The sequence below is a fragment of the Trifolium pratense genome, linkage group LG7 (assembly GCF_020283565.1).
Source record: "Trifolium pratense cultivar HEN17-A07 linkage group LG7, ARS_RC_1.1, whole genome shotgun sequence".
NCBI classification, from domain to species: Eukaryota; Viridiplantae; Streptophyta; class Magnoliopsida; order Fabales; family Fabaceae; genus Trifolium; species Trifolium pratense.
The window spans coordinates 31,956,420-31,982,175 of NC_060065.1; the positions used below are offsets into that span (position 1 = coordinate 31,956,420).

A 25,756-nucleotide genomic window follows, 5' to 3' on the forward strand; every position below is an offset into this window, starting at 1 on the left:
AAAGATTCTTCACCAAGACACGTATTTTCTCTTGTATGTATTTCCAACAATGTGTCATTTCATCACATATTCCATGTGAGTGATGTGTACTATGATAGTACTCTCTACTTTATTATCTTCGCATTCAATTTCATTTCAGTGGTTCACAATTTTCAAACCCTTTTATGTGATTCTCAAATTTCTACCTTCATATAATCATGGGTTCCACAAAGTTTTTATCTTTTTCCTTCTCAAATTTGGTATTTTAATTATGATTGCATTATACTATTGTATCATACCCTTCAAGAGAGTTTGAGTAATTTCTTTTTTCCATGGAGAAAAACTCTGTTGATTATAGTCCTTTGCTTTCTAAGCAAGGTGATGAAAATGGTGGTTATGTTGGAAGATTTTCACCTTTTGTTGTTTCAGCTACTAAATGGACTCTTAGGACTTTGATTTCTTTGATTTTCATTTTATGGGCTGCTTTCATTTTTCTGTTACCATCTGTACCTGTGAATGGATTATTCTCAAAATGGCTTAATTTCAGCAGTGGAAGTTCTTTTGGAGTCACAGGTTAGATATAATTATGTTTCTCTTTTCTTGTTTCTTGCTTTTTGTTTTGAGTTTGAATGTGTTTACTCTTGCATATATACTTAATTTCAGCAGTGGAAGTTCTTGTTTTTTGCTTTTTGTTTTGGTCCGGGGTTTGATCCTGGCCAATACGTATGAAAAAATATTTGTTATGAGATGTCAATCTTTTAAATTGATCTCAGTTATGTGGAAATTAGTCTTTGCAATTGCGTGCATAGCTTTGATTTAAAAAAATAATAATAATTTAAGGACTAAAAATAAAATAATTGTTTTTTACCAGTGCTAAAAACAAAATGTTTATTTGCACAGACAAAAATATATTAAATCTTTTGTTTTTTCATTATGTAGCTTGAGTTCAAAGCTAACTAATTTTTGTGTTATCCAGGAAGCATTTTATTGATTTATAGTGCTCCAGTTCTTGCAATTGCATTCCTTGCGATTGCATACCTGATTATTTCTGGGGAGGATCAGATTCCTGAGTATGTGATTTCTAGAAACTTTCCTTACTTGTGTACTTAGTTAATTGAATTTATTTCGTATACACCGTCAGTATAAAAAACTTTTACACATGCCTCCAAATGTATCTCATTATTATGTAATTTGTTATATTAGTTCCTAAAATATCTCCATAAATATGTCAAATACTCCCTCCGGTTCTTTTTATATGAAACAACTGATCACCAACAAAAATTGATGTATCTAGACTATATTTTGAACCAGATACATTCACTTTTGTTGACTGAGTTGTCTCTTGTAAAAAGGACCGGAAGTAGTATCTATGTGGTGAAGTGTGAATGGATGCATGAGTTAGTTTTTTACTCTGACAGTGCATACTAATTTAACTCGAATGAATTTCATCTTTATATTGTTTTTGACTTGGATTTTGATGGTAGGAAGAAGACTTCCAAGTATCCAAGATTTCGCCTATGGACTTTTCCTCTGCTTATCAATGGACCATTTGGAGTTGTTTCTGTTACAGAATTCATTGGAATAGTCATTTTTTTAGCATATGTTATTTGGGCTTTCTCTGCTTATGCTGTGCAGGCTCTTGCAGCTTTGTCTGATCAGTTATCTTTTAGAGACAAGAGGTACCATTTATTTATTTATTTTCAGAAATTTATTTCAAGATGCAGATTTACTTTGTTTAATGCGGAATATTGGGTTTTGTATGGACAAGTTAGGATTAATATAAACACATGATAGCAAGTTTATGTAGCCCATCACATGTTAAGTAGTGAGATTAAGATAACACTGGACTGATGAAATTTCAATATGAACTTGGAGGCTCACAGTCTGTTAGAGGTTTTTGTTATTTTGACTGTGTTTTTTACGACCCTCTCTAAGGTCATGACCGGCGCACAGGTTAACTGCCGCTAAAGAAATAAATAATTCTGGCAAACCTAACATAAAATACACATATATTCACAACTATCCACTTATCCTTGTATTAACTATTTACAACGAAATATTTTCCATCAGCGGTGCATTTACTCATATGCTAAGTTTCACAAAATCACAAGGATAGTGGCATTTACACATACAGCACTTACTAGAGTTTACTACTACATACAACCAGAACTATCAAACAAGTCCTAACCAAAATAGTTGCATCATACTGAACTCACAAAATAATGGCCTCCACTAAATATAGAGGCCTACCAAAAAGAGGGTACTCGCTGGAGTCTACAATTATCAAGAACGATCTATTCTGCAACTTGTGAATCTGAAAAAAATGAAAGAAAATAGGGGTGAGTCACAGAGACTCGGTGAGAGCATAAAATACCAAGTGAACATGAAGGAGAAATAATAACCGCACGAATATTTTTAAAAGGGAGGTAATTCACGTAGCATAAAGCCAACTTTATAACAAAATGTAAGTTCCTTTTTAAAACTCACGGGCAACTTGAAAACATTGTAAAATCAATTCTTTTCTCGCACATAAACCACATTATCTCTTCGTTGTGGTGAACGGTACTAATTATTTTCTTATAGTTAATCATCCAACAATCCTCTCCATAAATTGAAAAAAATCATGCACCAAACTTTTTAGAATTAGACTTCTGTGCTAAAGCAAGCAAGAACTTGTATCCTTTGTCTAAGCCACAGTTTGTCATAGTTTGTTTTACTATTAAATCAGAAACCTTGACATGGATTCTATATGTTGTCTCCTTTTACTTCAAATTGAATATTTTTTCTGCATGTTAATTATCACTGACAACAGTCATTAGCATTGGGACAAAGTCTTTGGTCATAGAACCTTTACAATGATCATGTAGTTTTAAACATGAATGAATATGTTAAGCTAACTTACCTGGTTTACTTGACTTTTTTTCAGCTTGCACTTGTTGGATATTATGGGACTTCGTTTGGGTGCGATTGGATTAATGTGCTTGGCATTTTTGTTTATCCCGATTTCAAGGGGATCTGTTCTTCTCCGCTTTATAGATATCCCTTTTGAACATGCTACAAAATATCACGTTTGGCTAGGACACCTCACAATGGTGCTTTTTACACTCCATGGACTCTTCTATTCTATTGAGTGGATAATGGAAGGTCGCCTAATTCGAGAAGTGAGTCTTCTTTGATGGATCCCTTTCCTTGAAAATAGTTTTTTTCTTTCTTTCTTGAAGATAGTTCATGTTTTATGCACAGAATATCTATAATGTTATTATAACATCCCGGATTTTTATTCCGAGACATTAAGACCAATTCTTTCACTTAATTGAAAAACACTACACTGTTTTCCTTTTTAGTTTTATAATAGATTTGAAAACAAGTCATCATAATTATTTTCTCAAAATATCAAGATATATAGCTATCTAATTATTGTAAAAATTTAAAAAGACTTATTAAGTCCAGAATACTACAAGTTGTCAATTTCAAAATATGTTAAATTTACATTAAAGTAGCTATATAATTGTTAAGAAGCCTTATTTAAATTTACAATTATACTCTAATAAAAACCCTTCGATTTATCCCCACGCATGTACAAGCAACACATCAACTTCATTTTTCTTTGGTACCTACAACCATATTTAATGCAAGGGTCAATTTCCTTATCCAAATTGAATCATGCCGAACGGAAGGTAAATGTCATAAAGTAACAATAAAATACTCGGCCATAAAGAAGAAATAAAATAAAGTCAATACCAGAAACTATTCTTAATAACACTCTATACCAATTAATAATGCATGAAATGCATTTAAACCATGATCCGGATATCACCTCTCCGCAGAGCAAAATAAAGTGTCCCACCATTGGACAGTGTCCCACCGTTGGACACAATACCCCACCGTTGGGTATTAAGGTTCGGTACCCCACCGTTGGGTATTATTCCGAACCACACCAAACCTATAACAACAACTATATGCCATGCTATGCATACTATAGACACCTTTTAAAACAAGCACCATTTGGTTAAATCAATTGAAAGTGTAAAACTTTCTTTTAAACCCGACAAATTCACCATTTATCGAAACTGACAGAATACTCAAATTGACAATCAACCACACACAAAATCATGAAATTAAATATACAATCAGCCACACACATAAGTACTTCATATATTAACATAGCATAAAATGTTATAAAAATAAGTCTTTGTCATTCCTTCTATTTCCATCTCTTTCTATCGGTTAAATACTCCATTATCAATCTATAACATAAACCTTTTGTGCACGAGTGTATGGGGAAAAAGCCCTTACCTTAGCCGCTTTCCTTCCAAGCACAAAACCCTAAGCCTAAAATTTGCAGCTGTAGTACTCATGCAATATCTCTCACAACAGAGTCCGTTTTGACTATGCGACCGCTAAATGTGAAGAATCACGTGCCATAACCCTAATGAAATATAGGAGAAGTAGATGCTAGGAATTGATTAATGGTCTTGACATATTCTTATGCAAAAGAAAGTGTGAACCAAGAATTGTCGAAAGAAGTTGGTTATAGGTTTAAGGAAGAAACGAGATGATAGAGTAGAGGAAAGAAATAGGGGATAGCCATTCATTTGGGTTTTATGTGGATTAGTTCGCAGCAGGTTCATTGATGATCAGAGAAAGAAATGGCAGGCAAATCATATATATAAACATAATTAGGATTAAGTGGCATAAGTTAGGCACTTACATGAGAGAAACAATGAGTTAAGCTATAATAATGATGCAGATCATGGGAAACGTGGGGGAGAGAAATTTTCATGATATCAATGGTCAATAATTTTGACTATGTGAGTGGCTTTGAGTAAGTGGAAAATTAGCTTAAGTAATGCTATTAAGTAGGGTAATTGGTTTTAGGATTATAACTTAAAAAAAACAATAAGGTAGTCAATGCTTGTTGAGGACATGCACGTGTGATATACCACACTTGCAACTCACCAGAATAAAAAGACTTAGTAAAAATTTTACTTACCACTCCCCATCTAAGACTAATATAAAATTAATTTCAAAAACTCACAAATTAGTTAAATAATTAAAATAACCATTGTCTCATCAAATACTATAATAAAATAGAATATGAATTAATAATTACTATAGAATTTTATTTATCAAATAACTAATCAAGCAAAATGACTATTATATAATTTCCACACCAAATTGATAAACTGAATAAATAAAGAGAGATAAGTCTCGCAATTTATATAAAATTGAAGGTGCTATACTTTTCTTAAATCACAATTCAAGAAAATATTAAGAAAATCTTAAGTAAAATTTTGGGATGTTACATTCTCACCCCCTTAAAATAGTTTCGTCCTCGAAACTAGAAGGTAAAAAGATTAGGATATAGTTCTTTTATCAAATAAAATCTTAGATAGTAAAACTACTTTTATAAAAGATAAAGTTAAAGTGTTCTAACACATAAATAAAATATTTATCTATATGTGAAAGTAAAATAACATTCTCGAATCTTACATTCTACCCTCCAAAAATTAGTTTCGTCCCCAAAACTAGACAATAGAAAAAGATTTTAGGACAAATTTTTTAAAACCTCTTTATGCAAATATCAACAAGATGATCAAGTATAAGAATGAAGTAAAATGTCATTTTTCCGCTGCGCACTCTGATGTCAAATATATATCAATCATAACCAGAAACTTTCAAAGAAAAATTCTAATAAAAGTCATTAGCAGAAATTACTAAATAATTTATAAAGATAAACTAATTCATCAACATAAAAGTTTGATACGGCTCAAGATAAAATATCATGTAAGAAAATAGTGATTCCCACTTTGTTTTGACAAACTCCTAGTATAGTAATATCACTTTAGAGAGATGGAAAAAAATAGTTTAAATACCTTTATATCAAAATAAGTCACTCATAAAATCAAATAATCATGTAAAGTAATAAGTCAGAAAGGTTCGAAAACAAGGACTAACTACTTAAATCTAATCGTGCCACAAACTATTCAGTAAATCCGATAATTTGTCACCTACCCCTTAGCACAAAAATGTTGTCTTGACTCTGCACGCTCTAACGGTTGATCCATTCCCGCCACCATGATCCCGTCTACTATTAACAAGAGATTGAGGGAGATCAATTCCCCAATTTATCAATAGTAAGCCAACAATCATAATGGTGGTATAGACCATCCACTCCAAAAGTCATCTTGTTCATTACATCTTGCACTTAGCATCTGTCGAGTTTTCGATAGTAGTCACACTCTTGATTCACTCTCCTCACAGAATGATACGACTTATCACAACCAACGTCGGGATTCCAAGTATTTGTGCCTAAAGGACATGCTATTCAAAATATTTCAAACGAGGTTCGAGTGGTACACACTATCTCTTGAAGATGAATGACGAGTTACCTACATTCTACCTAAGTTGAGTCTGAAAAGATCTTCACGATCTAATGTTAACTCAGGGCCACACAAGTAACATCTCACTTAAAAATTACAAAGCGAAACAAGATCAACAAACAACCCAACAACAAGAAGAAGACACGTAACATACAAGACATGCATTCACACACACCGTTTTCATGTTTCCAACTCCTTTCTTTAACCCACAGTTATATATCGTCAATCCAAAATAATCATTTACACCAAATCATAAATTGTTTAATTTCCTCCCAAAAATTATTTTGGTAGTAGCATCATTGAATGAATAGAAATTTCAACACAAAAATAACATAAAACGTCATCACTAATAGCGACAAAAGGCAGAAATCCAATTTTCATAGAGAACAACTTTTAGAGACAACAGAAAACAGAACACCCAAAAATTATAGTGACAGATAGCAGAAAACATGTTATAGTGACGGACAGAAGAAAAACAGAACTCCAAAAATGAATTATAGTGACAGATTGCACAAGGATTAATATTTAGTGACAGATTGCACAAGGATTAATATTTAGTGACAGAAACTAAGTATACATAATATAACCTTTAGTGACAGACAACAACAAAACAAAATATAGTTGTAAATCCTAAATTACAAAATTATTATACTAATCCAACAAAATTATTTATAAAACCATATATCAATATCAAAGTAATTCTATCTCACAAATTACGGTTATCAAATTTTGTAAAAATTGTTTGTCTAATAAGAATAAACTAACCACTTATCATCACAAATTATTCGGACACACAAACCAATTAAATAACTAATCATCAAGCAAATCAACCCACTCACATCTTGCACACCGGAGAACAACAAAGAAAACAATTCAAAATCACAAACTATAGCTACAAACTCCTCTGGTTTCTATGATACTAATATTATTCTACTCCGAAATACTTCTCCTCCGATACTGCACCTCATGATATAAATGTGAGTGTGCTTCTCTCAATGATACTGCACCATGTGGTCACTTCTCCCAAGTGATACTGTGCCACATCTGGCATGATACTTCTCTCAATGATACTGCATCATACCAACCCTATAAATCAAATGATTCACTTCAAGGCTTCTAACACCTAGTCCTTCACTTCATTGGCCTAGTATATCTATTCATCTCATTCAAAAGTGACATCAATACTCATCATCATTAATCACCATCAATATTCACCACCAATTTATTCATAATTCATAAAAACGGATTCAGCATCAATATAATTCACATAACACCAAATGAATTCATAAAACAAACACATCATGAACTTGTCATCATTTAAAAATATTCATGAACCACAACCAATTTACTCAATCAAGTATCAGTATTTTACTACCAAAAATCAACATTCCGAAGATTAGATAAAATAATTTAACTAATCTTATCTCTACTCAATTACACACTCTAACTACTTAGTTAATATTTAGTTAATTATCTACTAAGTCATTTTATTTTCCAAATAATTCTCTCCTAAACTACTTACTAAATTTATTGTGAAAAGAATTATTTAGACTCAATTAAATTCTCAAAATAAAGCCAAACAAGGTACACTACCAAAAGATACAAACAATACCCACTAAGACAAATATAAGCCACCATAGAGTTAATGAATACTCTACCACTTCCAGTAGGTCAACAAAACGCAGGGATAGAACAAAAGAACTAGGATCACTAGATGATCACAAGCCAATGAATTCGGGGCACTAAAATAATCCTCCCTGGTACAGAGGCACTATATTACTCACTAGAATTCACTAGACCAAATTCACTATGGTTTTACAGCATGACTAGTAAGAGGTGTCAATGCAGCAAACAAACAAACTGAGCACGCCACTTCTGCTATACCGACACAACAAAAACACGCCCAGGCTAACAAATAATAAAGAACATCTATACATACTTATACGTATATCATATTTCACACAACACAGAAGATCAAAACAACATCATTTAATTATGCACCATTTCATCATCAATCACAGTCATACAGAACCTCATTTTCATGGAATTCAAAATAGAAACAAACATAAGGCAAGAATTCATTTTTATGATATAGAATCATCATACAACATGTATTTCAACAAGTTATGCATAAAAATCTGATAAATTTAACACTTTTGTAAAACCCTCATAAAACCCCCCAAATTAAATGAGATGTGGAAATTTTGGATTAGAGAAAAGTATTTCTCTCCTTTCCATTATTCATCTCCAAAGATTAACATACTGCCCCATACAACAACACAACACAATCCAAAACCAACCCCATGAAACATAAGTAGCCAGCAAGTACTCCAAACTGGTCAAATAGTAACACTCCCTTTGTGAAGCAATGACAACAAAAACCAGGATTAAGGTAATAAGTTCAAAAACAACGTGTCACGCCAAAGAATAACACTCATAACCATTAAGAATCAGCAACATATATAAGTCACACAAGACATGCGTCATATAAGATCGTCCCATCCCAAAAATATTTGTCCGAGGAACCAGGCTCTGATACCAACTATAACATCCCGGATTTTTATTCCGAGACATTAAGACCAATTCTTTCACTTAATTGAAAAACACTACACTGTTTTCCTTTTTAGTTTTATAATAGATTTGAAAACAAGTCATCATAATTATTTTCTCAAAATATCAAGATATATAGCTATCTAATTATTGTAAAAATTTAAAAAGACTTATTAAGTCCAGAATACTACAAGTTGTCAATTTCAAAATATGTTAAATTTACATTAAAGTAGCTATATAATTGTTAAGAAGCCTTATTTAAATTTACAATTATACTCTAATAAAAACCCTTCGATTTATCCCCACGCATGTACAAGCAACACATCAACTTCATTTTTCTTTGGTACCTACAACCATATTTAATGCAAGGGTCAATTTCCTTATCCAAATTGAATCATGCCGAACGGAAGGTAAATGTCATAAAGTAACAATAAAATACTCGGCCATAAAGAAGAAATAAAATAAAGTCAATACCAGAAACTATTCTTAATAACACTCTATACCAATTAATAATGCATGAAATGCATTTAAACCATGATCCGGATATCACCTCTCCGCAGAGCAAAATAAAGTGTCCCACCATTGGACAGTGTCCCACCGTTGGACACAATACCCCACCGTTGGGTATTAAGGTTCGGTACCCCACCGTTGGGTATTATTCCGAACCACACCAAACCTATAACAACAACTATATGCCATGCTATGCATACTATAGACACCTTTTAAAACAAGCACCATTTGGTTAAATCAATTGAAAGTGTAAAACTTTCTTTTAAACCCGACAAATTCACCATTTATCGAAACTGACAGAATACTCAAATTGACAATCAACCACACACAAAATCATGAAATTAAATATACAATCAGCCACACACATAAGTACTTCATATATTAACATAGCATAAAATGTTATAAAAATAAGTCTTTGTCATTCCTTCTATTTCCATCTCTTTCTATCGGTTAAATACTCCATTATCAATCTATAACATAAACCTTTTGTGCACGAGTGTATGGGGAAAAAGCCCTTACCTTAGCCGCTTTCCTTCCAAGCACAAAACCCTAAGCCTAAAATTTGCAGCTGTAGTACTCATGCAATATCTCTCACAACAGAGTCCGTTTTGACTATGCGACCGCTAAATGTGAAGAATCACGTGCCATAACCCTAATGAAATATAGGAGAAGTAGATGCTAGGAATTGATTAATGGTCTTGACATATTCTTATGCAAAAGAAAGTGTGAACCAAGAATTGTCGAAAGAAGTTGGTTATAGGTTTAAGGAAGAAACGAGATGATAGAGTAGAGGAAAGAAATAGGGGATAGCCATTCATTTGGGTTTTATGTGGATTAGTTCGCAGCAGGTTCATTGATGATCAGAGAAAGAAATGGCAGGCAAATCATATATATAAACATAATTAGGATTAAGTGGCATAAGTTAGGCACTTACATGAGAGAAACAATGAGTTAAGCTATAATAATGATGCAGATCATGGGAAACGTGGGGGAGAGAAATTTTCATGATATCAATGGTCAATAATTTTGACTATGTGAGTGGCTTTGAGTAAGTGGAAAATTAGCTTAAGTAATGCTATTAAGTAGGGTAATTGGTTTTAGGATTATAACTTAAAAAAAACAATAAGGTAGTCAATGCTTGTTGAGGACATGCACGTGTGATATACCACACTTGCAACTCACCAGAATAAAAAGACTTAGTAAAAATTTTACTTACCACTCCCCATCTAAGACTAATATAAAATTAATTTCAAAAACTCACAAATTAGTTAAATAATTAAAATAACCATTGTCTCATCAAATACTATAATAAAATAGAATATGAATTAATAATTACTATAGAATTTTATTTATCAAATAACTAATCAAGCAAAATGACTATTATATAATTTCCACACCAAATTGATAAACTGAATAAATAAAGAGAGATAAGTCTCGCAATTTATATAAAATTGAAGGTGCTATACTTTTCTTAAATCACAATTCAAGAAAATATTAAGAAAATCTTAAGTAAAATTTTGGGATGTTACAGTTATCCTAAAGGCTAAATCCTTCATAGTTCGTTGTTGATTAACGGTGAAAATCAAGCTAAATACTTACTTATCTTTACATAATTTGTTCTCCCTTTGCAGTTATTAGAATGGAAAGATATTGGTGTTGCCAATCTAGCAGGAGTTATCAGCCTTGTAGCTGGTTTGTTTATGTGGGTGACCTCGCTTCCTGGAGTGCGAAAGTGGAATTTCGAATTGTTTTTCTACACTCACCAATTATATGTAGTCTTTATCGTGTTTATGGCTTTGCATATTGGCGACTTTATTTTCGCTATGGCTGCTGGACCGATATTTCTTTTTGTTCTTGATCGGTTTCTGAGGTTCTGCCAATCAAGAAGGACAGTAAATGTAATCTCGTCGAGGTGCCTTCCTTGTGGCACTGTGGAAGTGGTTCTGTCAAAACCTCAAAGTAATTATACTTATAGTAGCATTTTTATGCCCAAATATTTGTACCATTATTACTATATCAGTGACAATATCTTCTCCAAATTGTAGATTTGAGATACAATGCTCTAAGCTTCATTTTCCTTCAAGTTCGGGAATTATCGTGGCTACAGTGGCATCCGTTCAGCGTTTCTTCTAGTCCTTTGGATGGAAACAATCACATTGCTGTTCTTATAAAGGTTCTTGGAAAATGGACGGGGAGATTAAGAGAAAGAACCACTGATGTTGATGCACCAGAAGATTTATCTGTTAAGCCTCATACTGTGGTAACAGCTTCAGTTGAGGGGCCATATGGACATGAAGTACCATACCATTTGATGTAAGTGGCTACATGTCTAATTCTTTGAATGTTTATGATAGAAACATTTTTTTTTGTCTTAACCCTCTTGTTTCTATGGGAAAGGGGCCCCGGTAATCCAGAGTTCAGTCGGGAGGTAAGAAAAGTCTGACCAAAGATTGTTCCCGTTAGAATTCTAAACGTACTTAGTCGCTAATGTGCATATACTTTCGGACCAAATATTTTTTAAGCTAACTTATGTTATAGTTCTCACTTCTTCAACTAATGAAGCGATACATTCATTTTGTTACCTTAGGTACGAAAATCTTATATTAGTGGCTGGTGGTATTGGACTTTCGCCTTTCCTTGCTATATTGAGTGATATTCTCCACCGCGTGAGGGATGGGAAACCTTGTCGACCAAGAAATGTTTTAATCGTTTGGGCAGTAAAAAAATCAGACGAGCTTCCACTTCTTTCGTCCGTTGACATGGAAACAATCTGTCCACGCTTTTCTGATAAAGTGAATATCAATATACTTATTTTCGTCACTCGAGAATCAGATCCTCCATTGGTTAGTCTTGCATTCTATATACAACTTTGTACTTTCTTCCATTTGTTGCTGTTCTAACAATTTGATTGTTAATATCTGCAGGAAGAGGGATACAGTTTCAAACCAATAAAATCTTCAGTTTGTCCCTTTTCCATGCCTAGTGATTATGGAATGTCTGGTTTGGTCGGAACAGGAGACAATTTTTGGTCTGGACTATATGTCATTTCATCTACCTTAGGTTTTGTGATCTTACTTTCTTTGTTGAATATTTACTATATAAATCCATTTGGTGTGGAAAAATGGTGGTACAAAGGGCTACTATTTGTAGTTTGCATGCTTGCAAGCGTTGGTATCTTTGGCGGTATAGTGGTTGGATTTTGGCATATGTGGGAAAAGCAAAGTTCTTTGAAGGATAAGTCCAATAACACCAAGGTTGATCAAGTTGAGCGAAATGGCTCGGTAGATCAAAAGGATCCAAGTCAAGACAATGTTACAAAGTTAACCACCGTTCGTTATGGTTCTAGGCCCGACTTTAAAGGTATGCTTTCATGAAATTAATCTTTTACTTTTAATCTTAACATCAAAACATGAAAGAACTGTTTTGTAGCGATGTTTACATGTTTATATGAGTTATATCTCGACTTGATACAAAACTAAATCTAATCGATGTTACTAATAAGGATGCATATGTTGCAGAGATTTTTGAATCCATGTCGGAGAAATGGGGACATGTTAATGTTGGTGTTATAGTTTGTGGTCCTCTAACTCTTCAGTCAAGTGTTGCACAAGAAATCAGGTCACATAGTTTGACAAGACAACCCTATCATTCCATCTTCCATTTCCACAGTCACAGCTTTGATCTCTAGGTTTCTCTCTATGATGGAAAGATGGAAGACATTCCTTCACAAATGGAAGAGTATGCATAAATATTGTATATATAGTAGCATGTTCTTCCACGAAGATTAGTCATCGGTTAAATTAGTAAATGCTCCACACTTATAATATGGTAGAGAAAAAAATATAGCAGCTATTCAATTATTTAGTCCATTGTAAGATAAGGTATTATAATCTTTAAAAGGAATAAGGCACTCTAAGTGGGATGATATTATTTCCTCCTTATGTGAATATATTATATGTGCATCTTTAGCAGCAAAGTTTTTATGAACTTGTTTTTCTTTCTTATTATGAAGAGTTTAATTGATATGCACCGACGGTGTAAAATAGTTTTACACAATCGTCCAATAAACAACCATTATTTTGCCATGTCATTTTTTAAAATTATTAGAGGTGTCGACTTGTCAATGTTCGTGACGTGTCCGGTGTCCATGTCTGTTCCGTTTCATAGGGCCTAAATTATTATTTTTTGGTCAAATAATTTAGTAGCTAGAATTTCAACATTTAAGGTGAATAACCGGAGAATTTCGGGTTCGAACCCCGACCTGTATATTGCAATGTCTCTTGCCAATGCCAACTGAACCTATGCTCACATGACAAATTAGGCCTAAATTTATTAAAGACAAAATGGTATGAACCATTTAACCAATGCATTCAAAATGAGAAGAACAGTGTATCAATTTATTTGAATTTGATAGTCATGAATAATGTAAAATCTAAAACATGAAAATAATATAATCACCTAAAAAATAAGGGAACTTAGTTGTATTGTGTTTGATTTTAAAATTGTTTCTGTTACTGGAAAAACTTGGGCTAACGGACAGGACAAAAATTTCCACAGAACCATGGGACAACTTTTTGTCCTATGCACAAGTTGTCTAAAAATACCAAAATAACATTTTGTCCACAAAATATCATATAACACAAAGTTTCTTCAAAACCTTAAACGTTTATTCTGTGTTGTTGTTTTTTGTATTGTCCCTGTCGAGTTCTTATATTTTGCAGATCAAATGGACCCTGAATGTGTAAATGTTTTTTTTTTACACATGAATGTGTAAATGTTAGGTGCTATTTTATTGGACATTTTTTTTAAGTAGTCTGGTGGTTAGAAATTTAATCATCAGGTTTTGCTTAATATGCACAAGTTAATCTTGCACTATATATAAATTTATTTTTCACTATTAAATCAATAAATTTTACATATTTCATTTAATTCAATAATACAAATTATTGATCGAACGATGAAAACAATCTTATACGATATAATTGATTCAATTTCCTAAGAGCTATACTATTTCTTACGAACACGAAACACACGACAGAGAACTTTAAGGATAAAATTGAATTTTCACAGTATACATAAGTTGTAGTTAGTATTATTCTTGTGTTTCCTCGTTTCGTAACGGATAATATTATCCAAATGATACCTAACATATTTTTTTTTAAAAATGAGCTCTGAGAATCGAACACAGAACTTATAATATACTACTCATACCTAAATATTTAAAAGTATCGAAATATTCACAAAAAATATACAATTATTAATTTATTTATATTTTTGGTTATGATGATATTGGTACGCAGTTTTCACTGCCGTTAAGGATGACTAATCTCCATCAAAAATATGTGGGGCACACAATGTGAATTCTTCTCTCTCAACCGAATTTTCTCCCTACGCATAAGTCAGAAATCAAACTTTGCGATACCAAAATTCTTGTGGTTACAACTTACAATTATTGGTAAATTCTAATATGCATCACCCTTCAAATCTATGCAACTTACGCAACCTTCAAAAGTCAATTTTTTTGCTAATATTCACAAAAAAATATACAATTATTAATTTATTTATTTTTTTGCTATTCCATGACCCTAGTCAAAACACACCATATAATAAAAATCAAAACTTTTTAAGAAAAACATATCCAAGTTGGATCATCCATACCCATTACCAAAAATCATTCTACAAATGGATACTACCCATTTGTCAAACACCCTTTATCATTATTCATCTTTATTCATCAAATAGTATACCATATTTTTAGGCACCGTATTCTTCACCTTCTTCAACAAATTTCAACTTCTCTAGTTTCATATTACTTTTATTTTTAAAATGACTATTAATTAAAAAAAAAATCAACAAAAAAAATGAAGAAAAACACTATTGTAATTTAATTCTGGATCTAACATTTAATTAATTTTTTTAATAATTTATACAATTTTTTTTTGACAAATAATTTGTATAACTTAAAATGTTAATTTAATTACTTATAAAAAAAAGATAATTTGATTAATCAAATTATACTTTTCTTTAAATTCATCATCATCAACACCCATGTTCATCAGGTCCAGATCTCTCCATTTCTCTCCATTCATCATCATCAACACATGACAAATTAAGATATCAATGACTAAAATTTATTAGATTAACCATTGTTTTAGCTGTTTTCTCTCCATGGCTGATAGTGAGCATAGAAGGAGGAGAAGAAAGACTTTAAAGAGATGAGAGAGAAACTTATATTAAAAAGTTAGAAAGTTAGAGGAGCCGCTAAATAGGGAGTTAGAGGAGATGCTAACTATTTGGTTTTTTTTTTAAGTTAAAAAAACGTATCTGTTAGTTTTTTTTTTTAAACTCATGTCTATGTTAGTTTTTGTTTTTATTTTTTTATATTCTTTATATAATTTTTTTATTGATTAATCTTGTTATTGTTTTTTTTTTTCTTCCTATTTTTATGTGTATAGATCGTTATATTTTGTTCCTATCTATAATATTCGAATTCTGATTCTCGCACATTACCCGACTTATAATTAGTCCAACATAGATTCGTTCAATTCGGGCTCTCGCACACTGATTTAGTTATGATTCGTTCAATTTAGAGTGTTTATGTCTAATTTGACTCAATAACAGTCGAATTCGGGCTCTCGCATACTGATTTAGTTATGATTCGTTCAATTTAGAGTTTTTATGCCTAATCTGACTCAACAAGAGTCGAATTCGGGCTCTTGCATACTAATTTATTCATGATTCGTTCAATTTAGGGCTTTTATGCCTAATTTGACACTACTACATTCGAATTCGGGCTCTCGCATACTAATTGAGTTATGATTCATTCAAGATAGAGTTTTTTATGTCTAATTTGACTCAACAATAGTCGAATTCGGGCTCTCACATACTAATTTAGTTATGATTCGTTCAGTTTAGGGTTTTTATGTCTAATTTGACATTTCTACGGTCGAATTCGGGCTCTCGCATACTAATTGAGTTATGATTCGTTGAAATTAGGGATTTTTATGTCTAATTTGACTCAACAATAGTCGTATTCGGTTCTCGCACATTACCTGGCTTATAATAAGTTCAAGTTAGGGGTTTTTATATCTAGTTTAACTCAAAAATAGTTGAATTTGGGTTCTCGCACATTACCTGATTTATAATTAGTTCAAGTTAGGTGTTTTTATGTCTAATTTGACTAAGAAATAGTCGAATTAGGGTTCTCGCACATTAATTGAGTTATGATTCGTTCAAGTTAGAGTTTTTTATATCTAATTTGACTTAAAAATAGTTGAATTCGGGTTCTCGCACACTAATTGAGTTATGATTCGCTTAAGTTAGAGTTTTTTATGTCTAATTTGACTCAACAATAGTCGTATTTGGTTCTCGCACACTAATTGAGTTATGATTCGCTTAAGTTAGAGTTTTTTATGTCTAATTTGACTCAACAATAGTCGTATTTGGTTCTCGCACATTACCTGGCTTATAATAAGTTCAAGTTAGGGGTTTTTATGTCTAGTTTAACTCAAAAATAGTTGAATCTGTGTTCTAGCACTTTACCTGATTTATAACTAGTTCAAGTTAGGTGTTTTTATGTCTAATTTGACTCAAAAATAGTTGAATTCGGGTTCTCGCACAATAATTGAGTTATGATTCGTTCAAGTTAGAGTTTTTTATGTCTAATTTGACTAAAAAATAGTCAAATTCAGGTTCTCGCACACTAATTGAGTTTTGATTCGTTCAAGTTGGAGTTTTTTATGTCTAATTTGACTTAAAATAGTCGAATTCGGATTCTCGCACACTAATTGAGTTATAACAACCTTAACTTGAACTAATCATAAGTTAAGTAACGTGCGAGAACCCTAATTCGACTATTTTCGAGTCAACTTATACATAAAAAACCATACTTCGACAAATCTTAAGTCAAATAATGTGCGAGAACTATTTGAGTCATAGTTGACTTATGATTAGAGTTTAGGGTTTTTAAGGGTTTAGGGTTATGAGATATTGGGGTTATTGGGTTAGTGGATTATTTTTCCTAAAAAAATGATAATAAACATTATTAAATTATTTATGATTCGGGCTCTCGCATACTAATTGAGTTATGAATCGTTTAATTTAGGGTTCTTATGTCTAATTTGACACTACTATATTCGAATTCGGGCTCTCGCATACTAATTAAGTTATGATTCGTTCAATTTAGAGTTTTTATGTCTAATTTGACTCAATAATAATAGAATTTGGATTCTCGCACAATAATTGAGCTATAATTTATTAAAGTTAAGGTTTTTTTATGTCTAATATATCTCAATAATAGTCGAATTATGGTTCTCGCACAATAATTGAGTTATGATTTGTTCAAGTTAGAGTTTTTTATGTCTAATTTGACAAATCTTAAGTCAAATAATGTGCGAGAACTATTTTTTAATCATAGTTGACTTATGATTAGGGTTTAGGGTTTTTAAGGGTTTAGGGTTATGAGATGAGATATTGGGGTTATTGGGTTAGTGGATCATTTTTTTTAAAAAAAATGATAATAAACATTATTAAATTGTTTAACAAAAAAATAATAATATTAATCTTTTTTTTTTTTTTTGGTATAAAAGCCACCTATTAATCATTATTATATCATTTTTTAACAAAAAAATATATGCTGCAAAGCAGCGTCACCTCTAACTTCTTTCCCATTATTTTCAGTTTTCTATTTTCAATTTTTCACCAGGCTTTCACCAAATTCACACTCTATCAAAAGTTTCAATCACTTCTTCCCACTTCCATCCTTGCAATACTATTTCTTCTGCCAAAACACACTTTAATCCAAACTCAGTTTTATCAATTGGTCTCAATAATTTATAAATTTAGTTTATAAATTGAGAAAAAAAAAAATCAGAAGAGAGGGGAGTTAGTTAGAGGCAAAAGAGAGGCAGAAACAAAGAATACAACCAGATTTTTATAATCCAGCAACAAATGCTTCAATTTATTATTTTTTTTTGAAAAAATGGTGAAGGACAACAACAACCACAAAACCCAAGGTGAAGAGGTTGAAGGCTTTGGAGTAAATAAGGGAACATGAATATCTAAATACCCAGAATTAATTTATACTCAAAGTTGATAATTTCTTAGAGAAGTTTATAGAAAAGAAAAAAAAAGGGATGAATTTAGATGACAGAAGAATTGGAGAGACAAATTGGAAGTTGTTTGTGATTGGAAAAAAAAAAAGAGATAGTGGGTTGATCCGACCCGGATATAAAACGGGTCCAAAATTAATGACCAAAAGTAGTGATATGGTGTGATCAGGTTTATAAATGTAAAAACTATTACAATCAATCCTAGCCATCAAATTGTGGGCACCACATCCCTAAGTTGCATTGATTTGTAGGTGATGCATATTAGAAGCCACCACAATTATTAAGTTTGACAAAAAAGTGAAACATTATCTTACAGAGTTTTGTGAATCATCACTCGTGTCACAATCTTAACCGCTAGAAATCATTGTCACATAGTTGTTATGATGTGAAATCACACATTCATTTGTTCACATGTTCATAATGTCTTTACACTCTTCACCAAGACACGTATTTTCTCATTTATGTATTTCTAAACAATGTGTACTATGATACTACTCTCTACTTTATTATCTTCACATTAAATTTCATTTCAGTGTTTTCAACCCATTTTTTGTTATTGTAATTGTCATATTTCTACCTTCTAATCATGGATGGGTTCCACAAAGTTTTTATCTTTTTGCTTCTCAAATTTGGTATTTTTATGAGTCATGTTCTTCATCAAAAACTGCATTGTACTATTGTAGATTTGTAGCATACCCTTCAAGAGAGTTTGAGTAATTTCTTTTTCTTTTTTTTCCATGGAGAGAAATTCTGTTGATTATAGTCCTTTGCTTTCTAAGCAAGGTGATGACAATGGTGGTTATGTTGGAAAATTTTCACCTTTTGTTGTTTCAGCTACCAAATGGATTCTTAGGACTTTGATTTCTTTGATTTTCATTTTATGGGCTGCTTTCTATTTTCTGTTACCATCTGTACCTGTGCATGATTTGTTCTTAAAATGGCGTAATTTCAGCGGTGGAAGTTATTTTGGAGCCACAGGTTAGATATAAATATGTTCCTCTTTTCTTCTTTCTTGCTTTTTGTTAATCCCAGTTAATTTGTTCTTGTTAACTTGTTTAATATTCATAAGTATCAAGTGACTAAAATCAAATGTTCTACCTATTAAAGAAATCAACTAGAACATAAACAATTTGTCAAAAAAACTAGAACATAAACAAATATTTAAGGACTAAACCAACAAAGGGGTAGATGCTTCTTAACCATTTCATCCAGGTTTAATCCCTGACCAATGCATATGGAAAAATATTAGTTAGGAGATGTCAACCCTTTAAAGTGATCTCAATTACTTAGGGTTTTGCCTTTGCAGTTGCGCACATATTTTAGAAGTTCCACATTAGCTAGAGATATAGTAGCGTAGATTTCGTCCCTCCCTGTTCACACATGTAGTTGCGTGTATGGCATAAGAGGAAGCTAAATCAGTTGCAGCCTATAATGTAGAATATGCACGCTCGGATGTTCCCCTAACCCAACCCGGGAATGGACCGGAGGGAACCGCAACATGGGGGATGTTCGCGTCTCGTCGCAAGGCTTGGCATAGATAGCCTTTATAAGTGTAGTGTAAACCTCAACTCTCAAGCTAGCTTTTGTGGTTGAGAGTATAGACCTCTCAAATTCTAATATGGTATCAGGGCCTATCCTAGATCCATTCCATATTTGGGCCACCCGTTGTTGTTGACTCCACATTCCAGCTTGTTCAGTCCTGGATGTGAGGGGGTGTGTTAGAAGTCTCACATTGGCTAGAGATATGACATCAAGCTAGCTTTTGTGGTTGAGTATAAGCCTCTCAAATTCTAATACACATGATACCTTTGATTTTAAAAAAAAAATAATTTGAGGATTAAGATAAAACAATAAGAACCAAAATTAAAAAGTGGATATTTTTGCATGTACTAAAAACAAATAGTTTATTTATTTGCACAGACAAAAATATATTAAATCTTTTGTTTTTTCATTATGTAGCTTGAGTTCAAAGCTAACTAATTGTGTGTTATGCAGGAAGCATTTTATTGATTCTCGATGCTCCTGTTCTTATAATTGCATTCCTTGCCATTGCATACCTGATTATTTCCGGGGAGGATCAGATTCCTGAGTATGTGATTTCTACAAACTTTCCTTAGTTGTACCTCCTGGGCGAGATCCTAATCTCTATTTGGGCTTGACCTACCCCAAAGACGAAAAGCCCAATGTGCTTAGAACTAATATCTTAGTACCGATTAGTCAGACCATGGGATTGACTAGGGGTGGCAAAACGGGCTCGGTCCACCGGCACGACCCGTTTGACCCGTCATTTTTTGCGGGCCAGGCTGAGGTTTTCAACTCGGTATCTTAAGTTGGCCCGCCCCGCCTAGCCCGCTTAAAAACAGGGCGGGGCAGGCGGGTTTGCCCGCGGGCTTTGTATTTTATTTTATTTTTTTACTTAGAATGAAAATTAGGCATGCATTGAGAGGAGCCCAATCCAGTAACTTTTTTTTCTTGTTTTTGGTAAAAAACTGATTGTTTGTTTCCCCTTCTTGAGATTGATTTTTTGCTGCTAGTTTTTTTATGATTTGTGTCCCTAGATGTCCTTTAACTAGGTTGTGCTCTTTGGCTTTTTGGTATGTTACTGACTTACTGCCATAGCAACATTGACATAGTTATAGTTTTTGGTATTGTGAAGTTGTTTTAATAGTTTTTTGCCTTAACATTACCATAGCAATTAGCAACATTGAACCAAGTGGATTATTTTGGTGTTTTAATTTAATGTGTGTTTGTTTTTGGTATTGTTGAAAAATAAGTTTTGTCTGCATAATGATTAATAATTTTGTAATTAATGTAGTAAACCAAACCATAAAAAAGAAAAAAAAAAAAAAAAAAAAAGGATGAAAGGGCCAACCCGCCAATAAACGGGGCAGGTTTGAGCTCGGACACCTAAGTTGGTCCGCCCCGCTTTTGGGCGGGCCTAAACGGGGCGGGCCGGTCCACTTTGCCACCCCAATGACATGGACCAAGTCACGTCTTAAGAGATAGGTTCGAGGAAATAGATCATGGACCGCATATGGAGGAGAGAGCGGAGCTAACCGCTCCCCGCCACCTACGAGATATTCTCGCCCTAATCGTTAGATCAAGGGCATATATATATATATATATATTGGAACCTATATTCCTTAGGTTAGACTTGAGGTTTTACATACTCTCAGACTTAGCTCAGGACATCAACTGACTAAGTATTCCTAGAAACAACATATACAAGAACACCTCCATTCATATCTCGTTAATTATTATGTAATTTTGTTATATTGGTTCCTAAAATATCTCCATAAATATGTCAAATATCTATGTGGTGAAGTGTGATTGGATGCATGTGTAAGTTTTTTACTCTGACGGTGCATACCAATTTAACTCGAATGAATTTCAACTTTATATTGTTTTTAACTTGGATTTTGATGGTAGGAAGAAGAGTTCCAAGTATCCAAGATTTCGCCTATGGACTTTTCCTCTGCTTATCAATGGACCATTTGGAGTTGTTTCTGCTACAGAGTTCATTGGAATAATCATTTTTTTAGCATATGTTATTTGGGCTTTCTCTGCTTATGCTGTGCAGGCTCTTGCAACTATATCTGATCAGTTATCTTTTAGAGCCAAGAGGTACTACTTACAGTCTAGTGCCATTTGTTAATATTCCGTAATTTATTTGAAGATGCAGATTTACTTGGTTTAATGGGAGTCTTCAAAGTTCAAACAACCTTTAGTACTTCAAGGAAAAAAGAGGAACCAACTCCAATATACTAATAAAATAAACTTAGATGAAATAACTATATGATGTCTCACCTGCCCGGTGCTGGAAGGTCGGAAGGAGAAGTGTTATAAGCTTTGAATGGAAGCCCCGGTAAACGGCGGCAGTAACTCTAACTGTCCTAAGGTAGCGAAATTCCTTGTAGCATAAGTAGCGACCTGCACGAATAGTGTAATGACTGCCCGCTGTCTCTGCGGCATATTTGGACTTTGACCGTGTTTTTTAACCTCGGCAAACAATCCTCTCCATAAACTGAAATTTTTTAAAGAAAATTTCATGTACCCAAATTTTGAGGATTATACTTCTATGCTAAAGTGAGCAAGAACTTGGATTGATTCTATATGTTGTCTCCTTTTTCTTCAAATTGAATATTTTCTTCTGCATGTTAATTATCACTGACAATAGTCATTTCATTAGCACTGGGACAAAGTGTTTGGCCATAGAACTTTTACAATGACCATGTAGTTTTAAACATGAAAGAATATGATAAGCTAATTAATTTACCTGGTTTATTTGACTTTTTTCAGCTTGCACATGTTAGATTTTATGGGACTTCGTTTGGGTATGATGGGAAAAATGTGCTTGGCGTTTTTATTTATCCCGATTTCAAGGGGATCTGTTCTTCTCCGCTTTATAGATATCCCTTTTGAACATGCTACAAAATATCATGTATGGCTAGGACACCTCACAATAGTGCTTTTTACACTCCATGGACTCTTCTTTGCTATTGAGTGGCTAATGGAAGGTCGCCTAATTCAAGAAGTGAGTCTTCTTTATGCACAGAATATCTACAATGTTATCCTACAGGCTAAATCCTTCATAGTTCGTTGTTGATTAATGGTAAAAATCAAGCTAGTTATTTACTTATGTTTACATAATTTGGTCCCCCTTTGCAGTTATTAGAATGGAAAGATATTGGTGTTGCCAATCTAGCAGGAGTTATCAGCCTTGTAGCTGGTTTGTCTATGTGGGTGACCTCGCTTCCTGGAGTGCGAAAGTGGAATTTCGAGTTGTTTTTCTACACTCACCAATTATATGTAGTCTTTATCGTGTTTATGGCTTTGCATATTGGAGACTTCAGTTTTTCTATGGCTGCTGGACCGATATATCTTTTTATTCTTGATCGGTTTCTGAGGTTCTGCCAATCAAGAAGGACAGTTAATGTAGTCTCGTCGAGGTGCCTTCCTTGTGGCACTGTGGAAGTGGTTCTGTCGAAACCTCAAAGTAATTATACTTATCATAGCATTTTTATGCACAAATGTTTGTACCATTATTACTATATCAGTGACAATATCTTCTCAAAATTGTAGATTTGAGATACAATGCTCTAAGCTTCATTTTCCTTCAAGTTCGGGAATTATCGTGGCTCCAGTGGCATCCATTCAGTGTTTCTTCCAGTCCTTTGGATGGAAAGAATCACATTGCTGTTCTCATAAAGGTTCTTGGAAAATGGACAGGGAAATTAAGAGAAACAATCACTGATGTTGATGCATCGGAAGATTTATCTGTTAAGCCTAATACTGTGGTAACAGCTTCAGTTGAGGGGCCATATGGACATGAAGTACCATACCATTTGATGTAAGGGGATACATGTCTAATTATTTGAATGTTTTTGATAGAACCTTTTTTTTTGTCTTAACCCTCTGGCTCCTATGGGAAAGGAGCTCTGGTAATCAGAGTTCAGTCGGGAGGTAAGTAAAGTCTGACCAAAGATTATTCCAGTTAGAATTCTAAGCTAACTTAGTCGCTAATGTGAATATTCTAAGCTAACTTAGTCTTACTTCTTCAACTAATGAAGCGATACGTTCATTTTGTCATCTTAGGTACGAAAATCTTATATTAGTGGCTGGTGGTATTGGACTTTCACCTTTCCTTGCTATATTAAGCGATATTCTCCACCGTGTGAGGGATGGGAAACCTTGCCGACCAAGAAATGTTTTAATTGTTTGGGCAGTCAAAAAATCAGATGAGCTTCCACTTCTTTCGACCGTTGACATGGAAACAATCTGTCCACGCTTTTCAGATAAAGTGAATATCAATATACATATTTTCGTCACTCGAGAATCAGATCCTCCATTGGTTAGTCTTGCTTTCTATATACAACTTTGTACTTTCTTCCATTTGTGCTTTTTAATTGTTTTTTGTTTTTTCACTTTGCATTTGTGTTTGTATGACCAATAGTTTCCTGATAAGTGGATACGGTTCAGGGTTAATCTTGTAAACCGAAATTTAGTATTTAAACTTTAAACACATGTTATAATTTGTAAACCAAAAGCACAATTGGCCGAACTCTGTGATAAAATCTTGTGTGGTCTATGTTTGCGTTTTTCGAATCTGTTTACTTTTGAACCAAGGTTTATGTTCTAACAATTTGATTGTTAATATCTGCAGGAAGAGGGATACAGTTTCAAACCAATAAAATCTTCACTTTGTCCCTTTTCCATGCCTAGTGATTATGGAATGTCTGGTTTGGTCGGAACAGGAAACAATTTTTGGTTTGGACTATATGTCATTTCATCTACCTTAGGTTTTGTGATCTTACTTTCTTTGTTGAATATTTACTTTATAAATCCATCTGGTTTGGAAAAAGAGTGGTACAAAGGGCTACTATTTGTAGTTTGCATGCTTGCAAGCGTTGTTATTTTTGGCGGTATAGTGGTTGGATTTTGGCATATGTGGGAAAAGCAAAGTTCTTTAAAGGATAAGTCCGATAACATCAAGGTTGATCAAGTCGAGCAAAATGGCTCGGTAGATCAAAAGGATCCAAGTCAAGACAATGTTACAAAGTTAACCGCTGTTCGTTATGGTTCTAGGCCAGACTTTAAAGGTATGCTTTCATGAAATTAATCTTTTACTTTTAATCTTAACATCAAAACTTGAAAGAACTGTTTGTTGGGTCACAAGGGGGCATACGAGTTATATCTCGACTTAATACAAAACTAAATCTAATCGATGTTACTAATAAGGATGCATATGTTGCAGAGATTTTTGAATCTATGTCGGAGAAATGGGGACATGTTAATGTTGGTGTTATAGTTTGTGGTCCTCGAACTCTTCAATCAAGTGTTGCACAAGAAATCAGGTCTCATAGTTTGAAAAGAGAACCCTATCATCCCATCTTCCATTTCCACAGTCATAGCTTTGATCTCTAGTGTCCTCCCTATGATGGAAAGATGGAAAACATGCCTTCACAAATGGAAGAGTATGCATAAGTATTGTATATATAGTAGCAGGTTCTTCTACGAAGATTAGTCATCGGTTAAATTAGTAAATGCTCCGCACTTATAATATGGTAGCAAAAAATATATATAGCAGCTATTCAATTATGTAATCCATTGTAAGATAAGGTATGTTAATCTTTAAAAGGACTATATAAGGCACTATAAGTGGGATAATATTGATTCCTCCTTATGTGAATATATCATCACAAGATTATATATTATGTGCAACTT

At 33.2% G+C, this 25,756-nt stretch overlaps 1 protein-coding gene across 3 annotated transcripts; it reads left to right on the forward strand.

Moving 5' to 3' along the window:
- LOC123897816 (ferric reduction oxidase 7, chloroplastic-like) lies at nucleotides 1-25,741 on the forward strand. Of its 3 annotated transcripts, none has more exons than XM_045948602.1 (9): nucleotides 1-552; nucleotides 956-1,049; nucleotides 1,464-1,658; nucleotides 2,906-3,140; nucleotides 11,054-11,381; nucleotides 11,468-11,735; nucleotides 12,010-12,265; nucleotides 12,347-12,782; nucleotides 12,941-13,398. In XM_045948602.1, the coding sequence occupies exons 1-9, from the start codon at nucleotides 312-314 to the stop codon at nucleotides 13,108-13,110; spliced, it is 2,223 nt and encodes a 740-aa protein (XP_045804558.1). In that variant the 5' UTR covers nucleotides 1-311; the 3' UTR covers nucleotides 13,111-13,398. The 3 variants fall into 3 exon arrangements, with proteins under 3 accessions (XP_045804558.1, XP_045804561.1, XP_045804559.1); XM_045948605.1 differs by lacking the exons at nucleotides 956-1,049; nucleotides 1,464-1,658; nucleotides 2,906-3,140; ... (3 more) ...; nucleotides 12,347-12,782; nucleotides 12,941-13,398 and adding exons at nucleotides 20,528-20,621; nucleotides 21,962-22,156; nucleotides 22,832-23,066; ... (3 more) ...; nucleotides 24,696-25,131; nucleotides 25,287-25,741 and having other exon boundaries at nucleotides 145-552; XM_045948603.1 differs by lacking the exons at nucleotides 1-552; nucleotides 956-1,049; nucleotides 1,464-1,658; ... (4 more) ...; nucleotides 12,347-12,782; nucleotides 12,941-13,398 and adding exons at nucleotides 18,036-19,510; nucleotides 20,528-20,621; nucleotides 21,962-22,156; ... (4 more) ...; nucleotides 24,696-25,131; nucleotides 25,287-25,741.
- The last annotated feature ends 15 nt before the right edge of the window (nucleotides 25,742-25,756 follow it).

Bases quoted from the DNA above. Each gene is read 5' to 3' on its own strand.
- LOC123897816 (XM_045948602.1), top strand. From the start codon at position 312: ATGGAGAAAAACTCTGTTGATTATAGTCCTTTGCTTTCTAAGCAAGGT. The intron at 11,736-12,009 runs GTAAGTGGCTAC...TTGTTACCTTAG, and splicing joins GAAGTACCATACCATTTGAT to GTACGAAAATCTTATATTAG. The intron at 12,266-12,346 runs GTTAGTCTTGCA...TAATATCTGCAG, and splicing joins GAGAATCAGATCCTCCATTG to GAAGAGGGATACAGTTTCAA.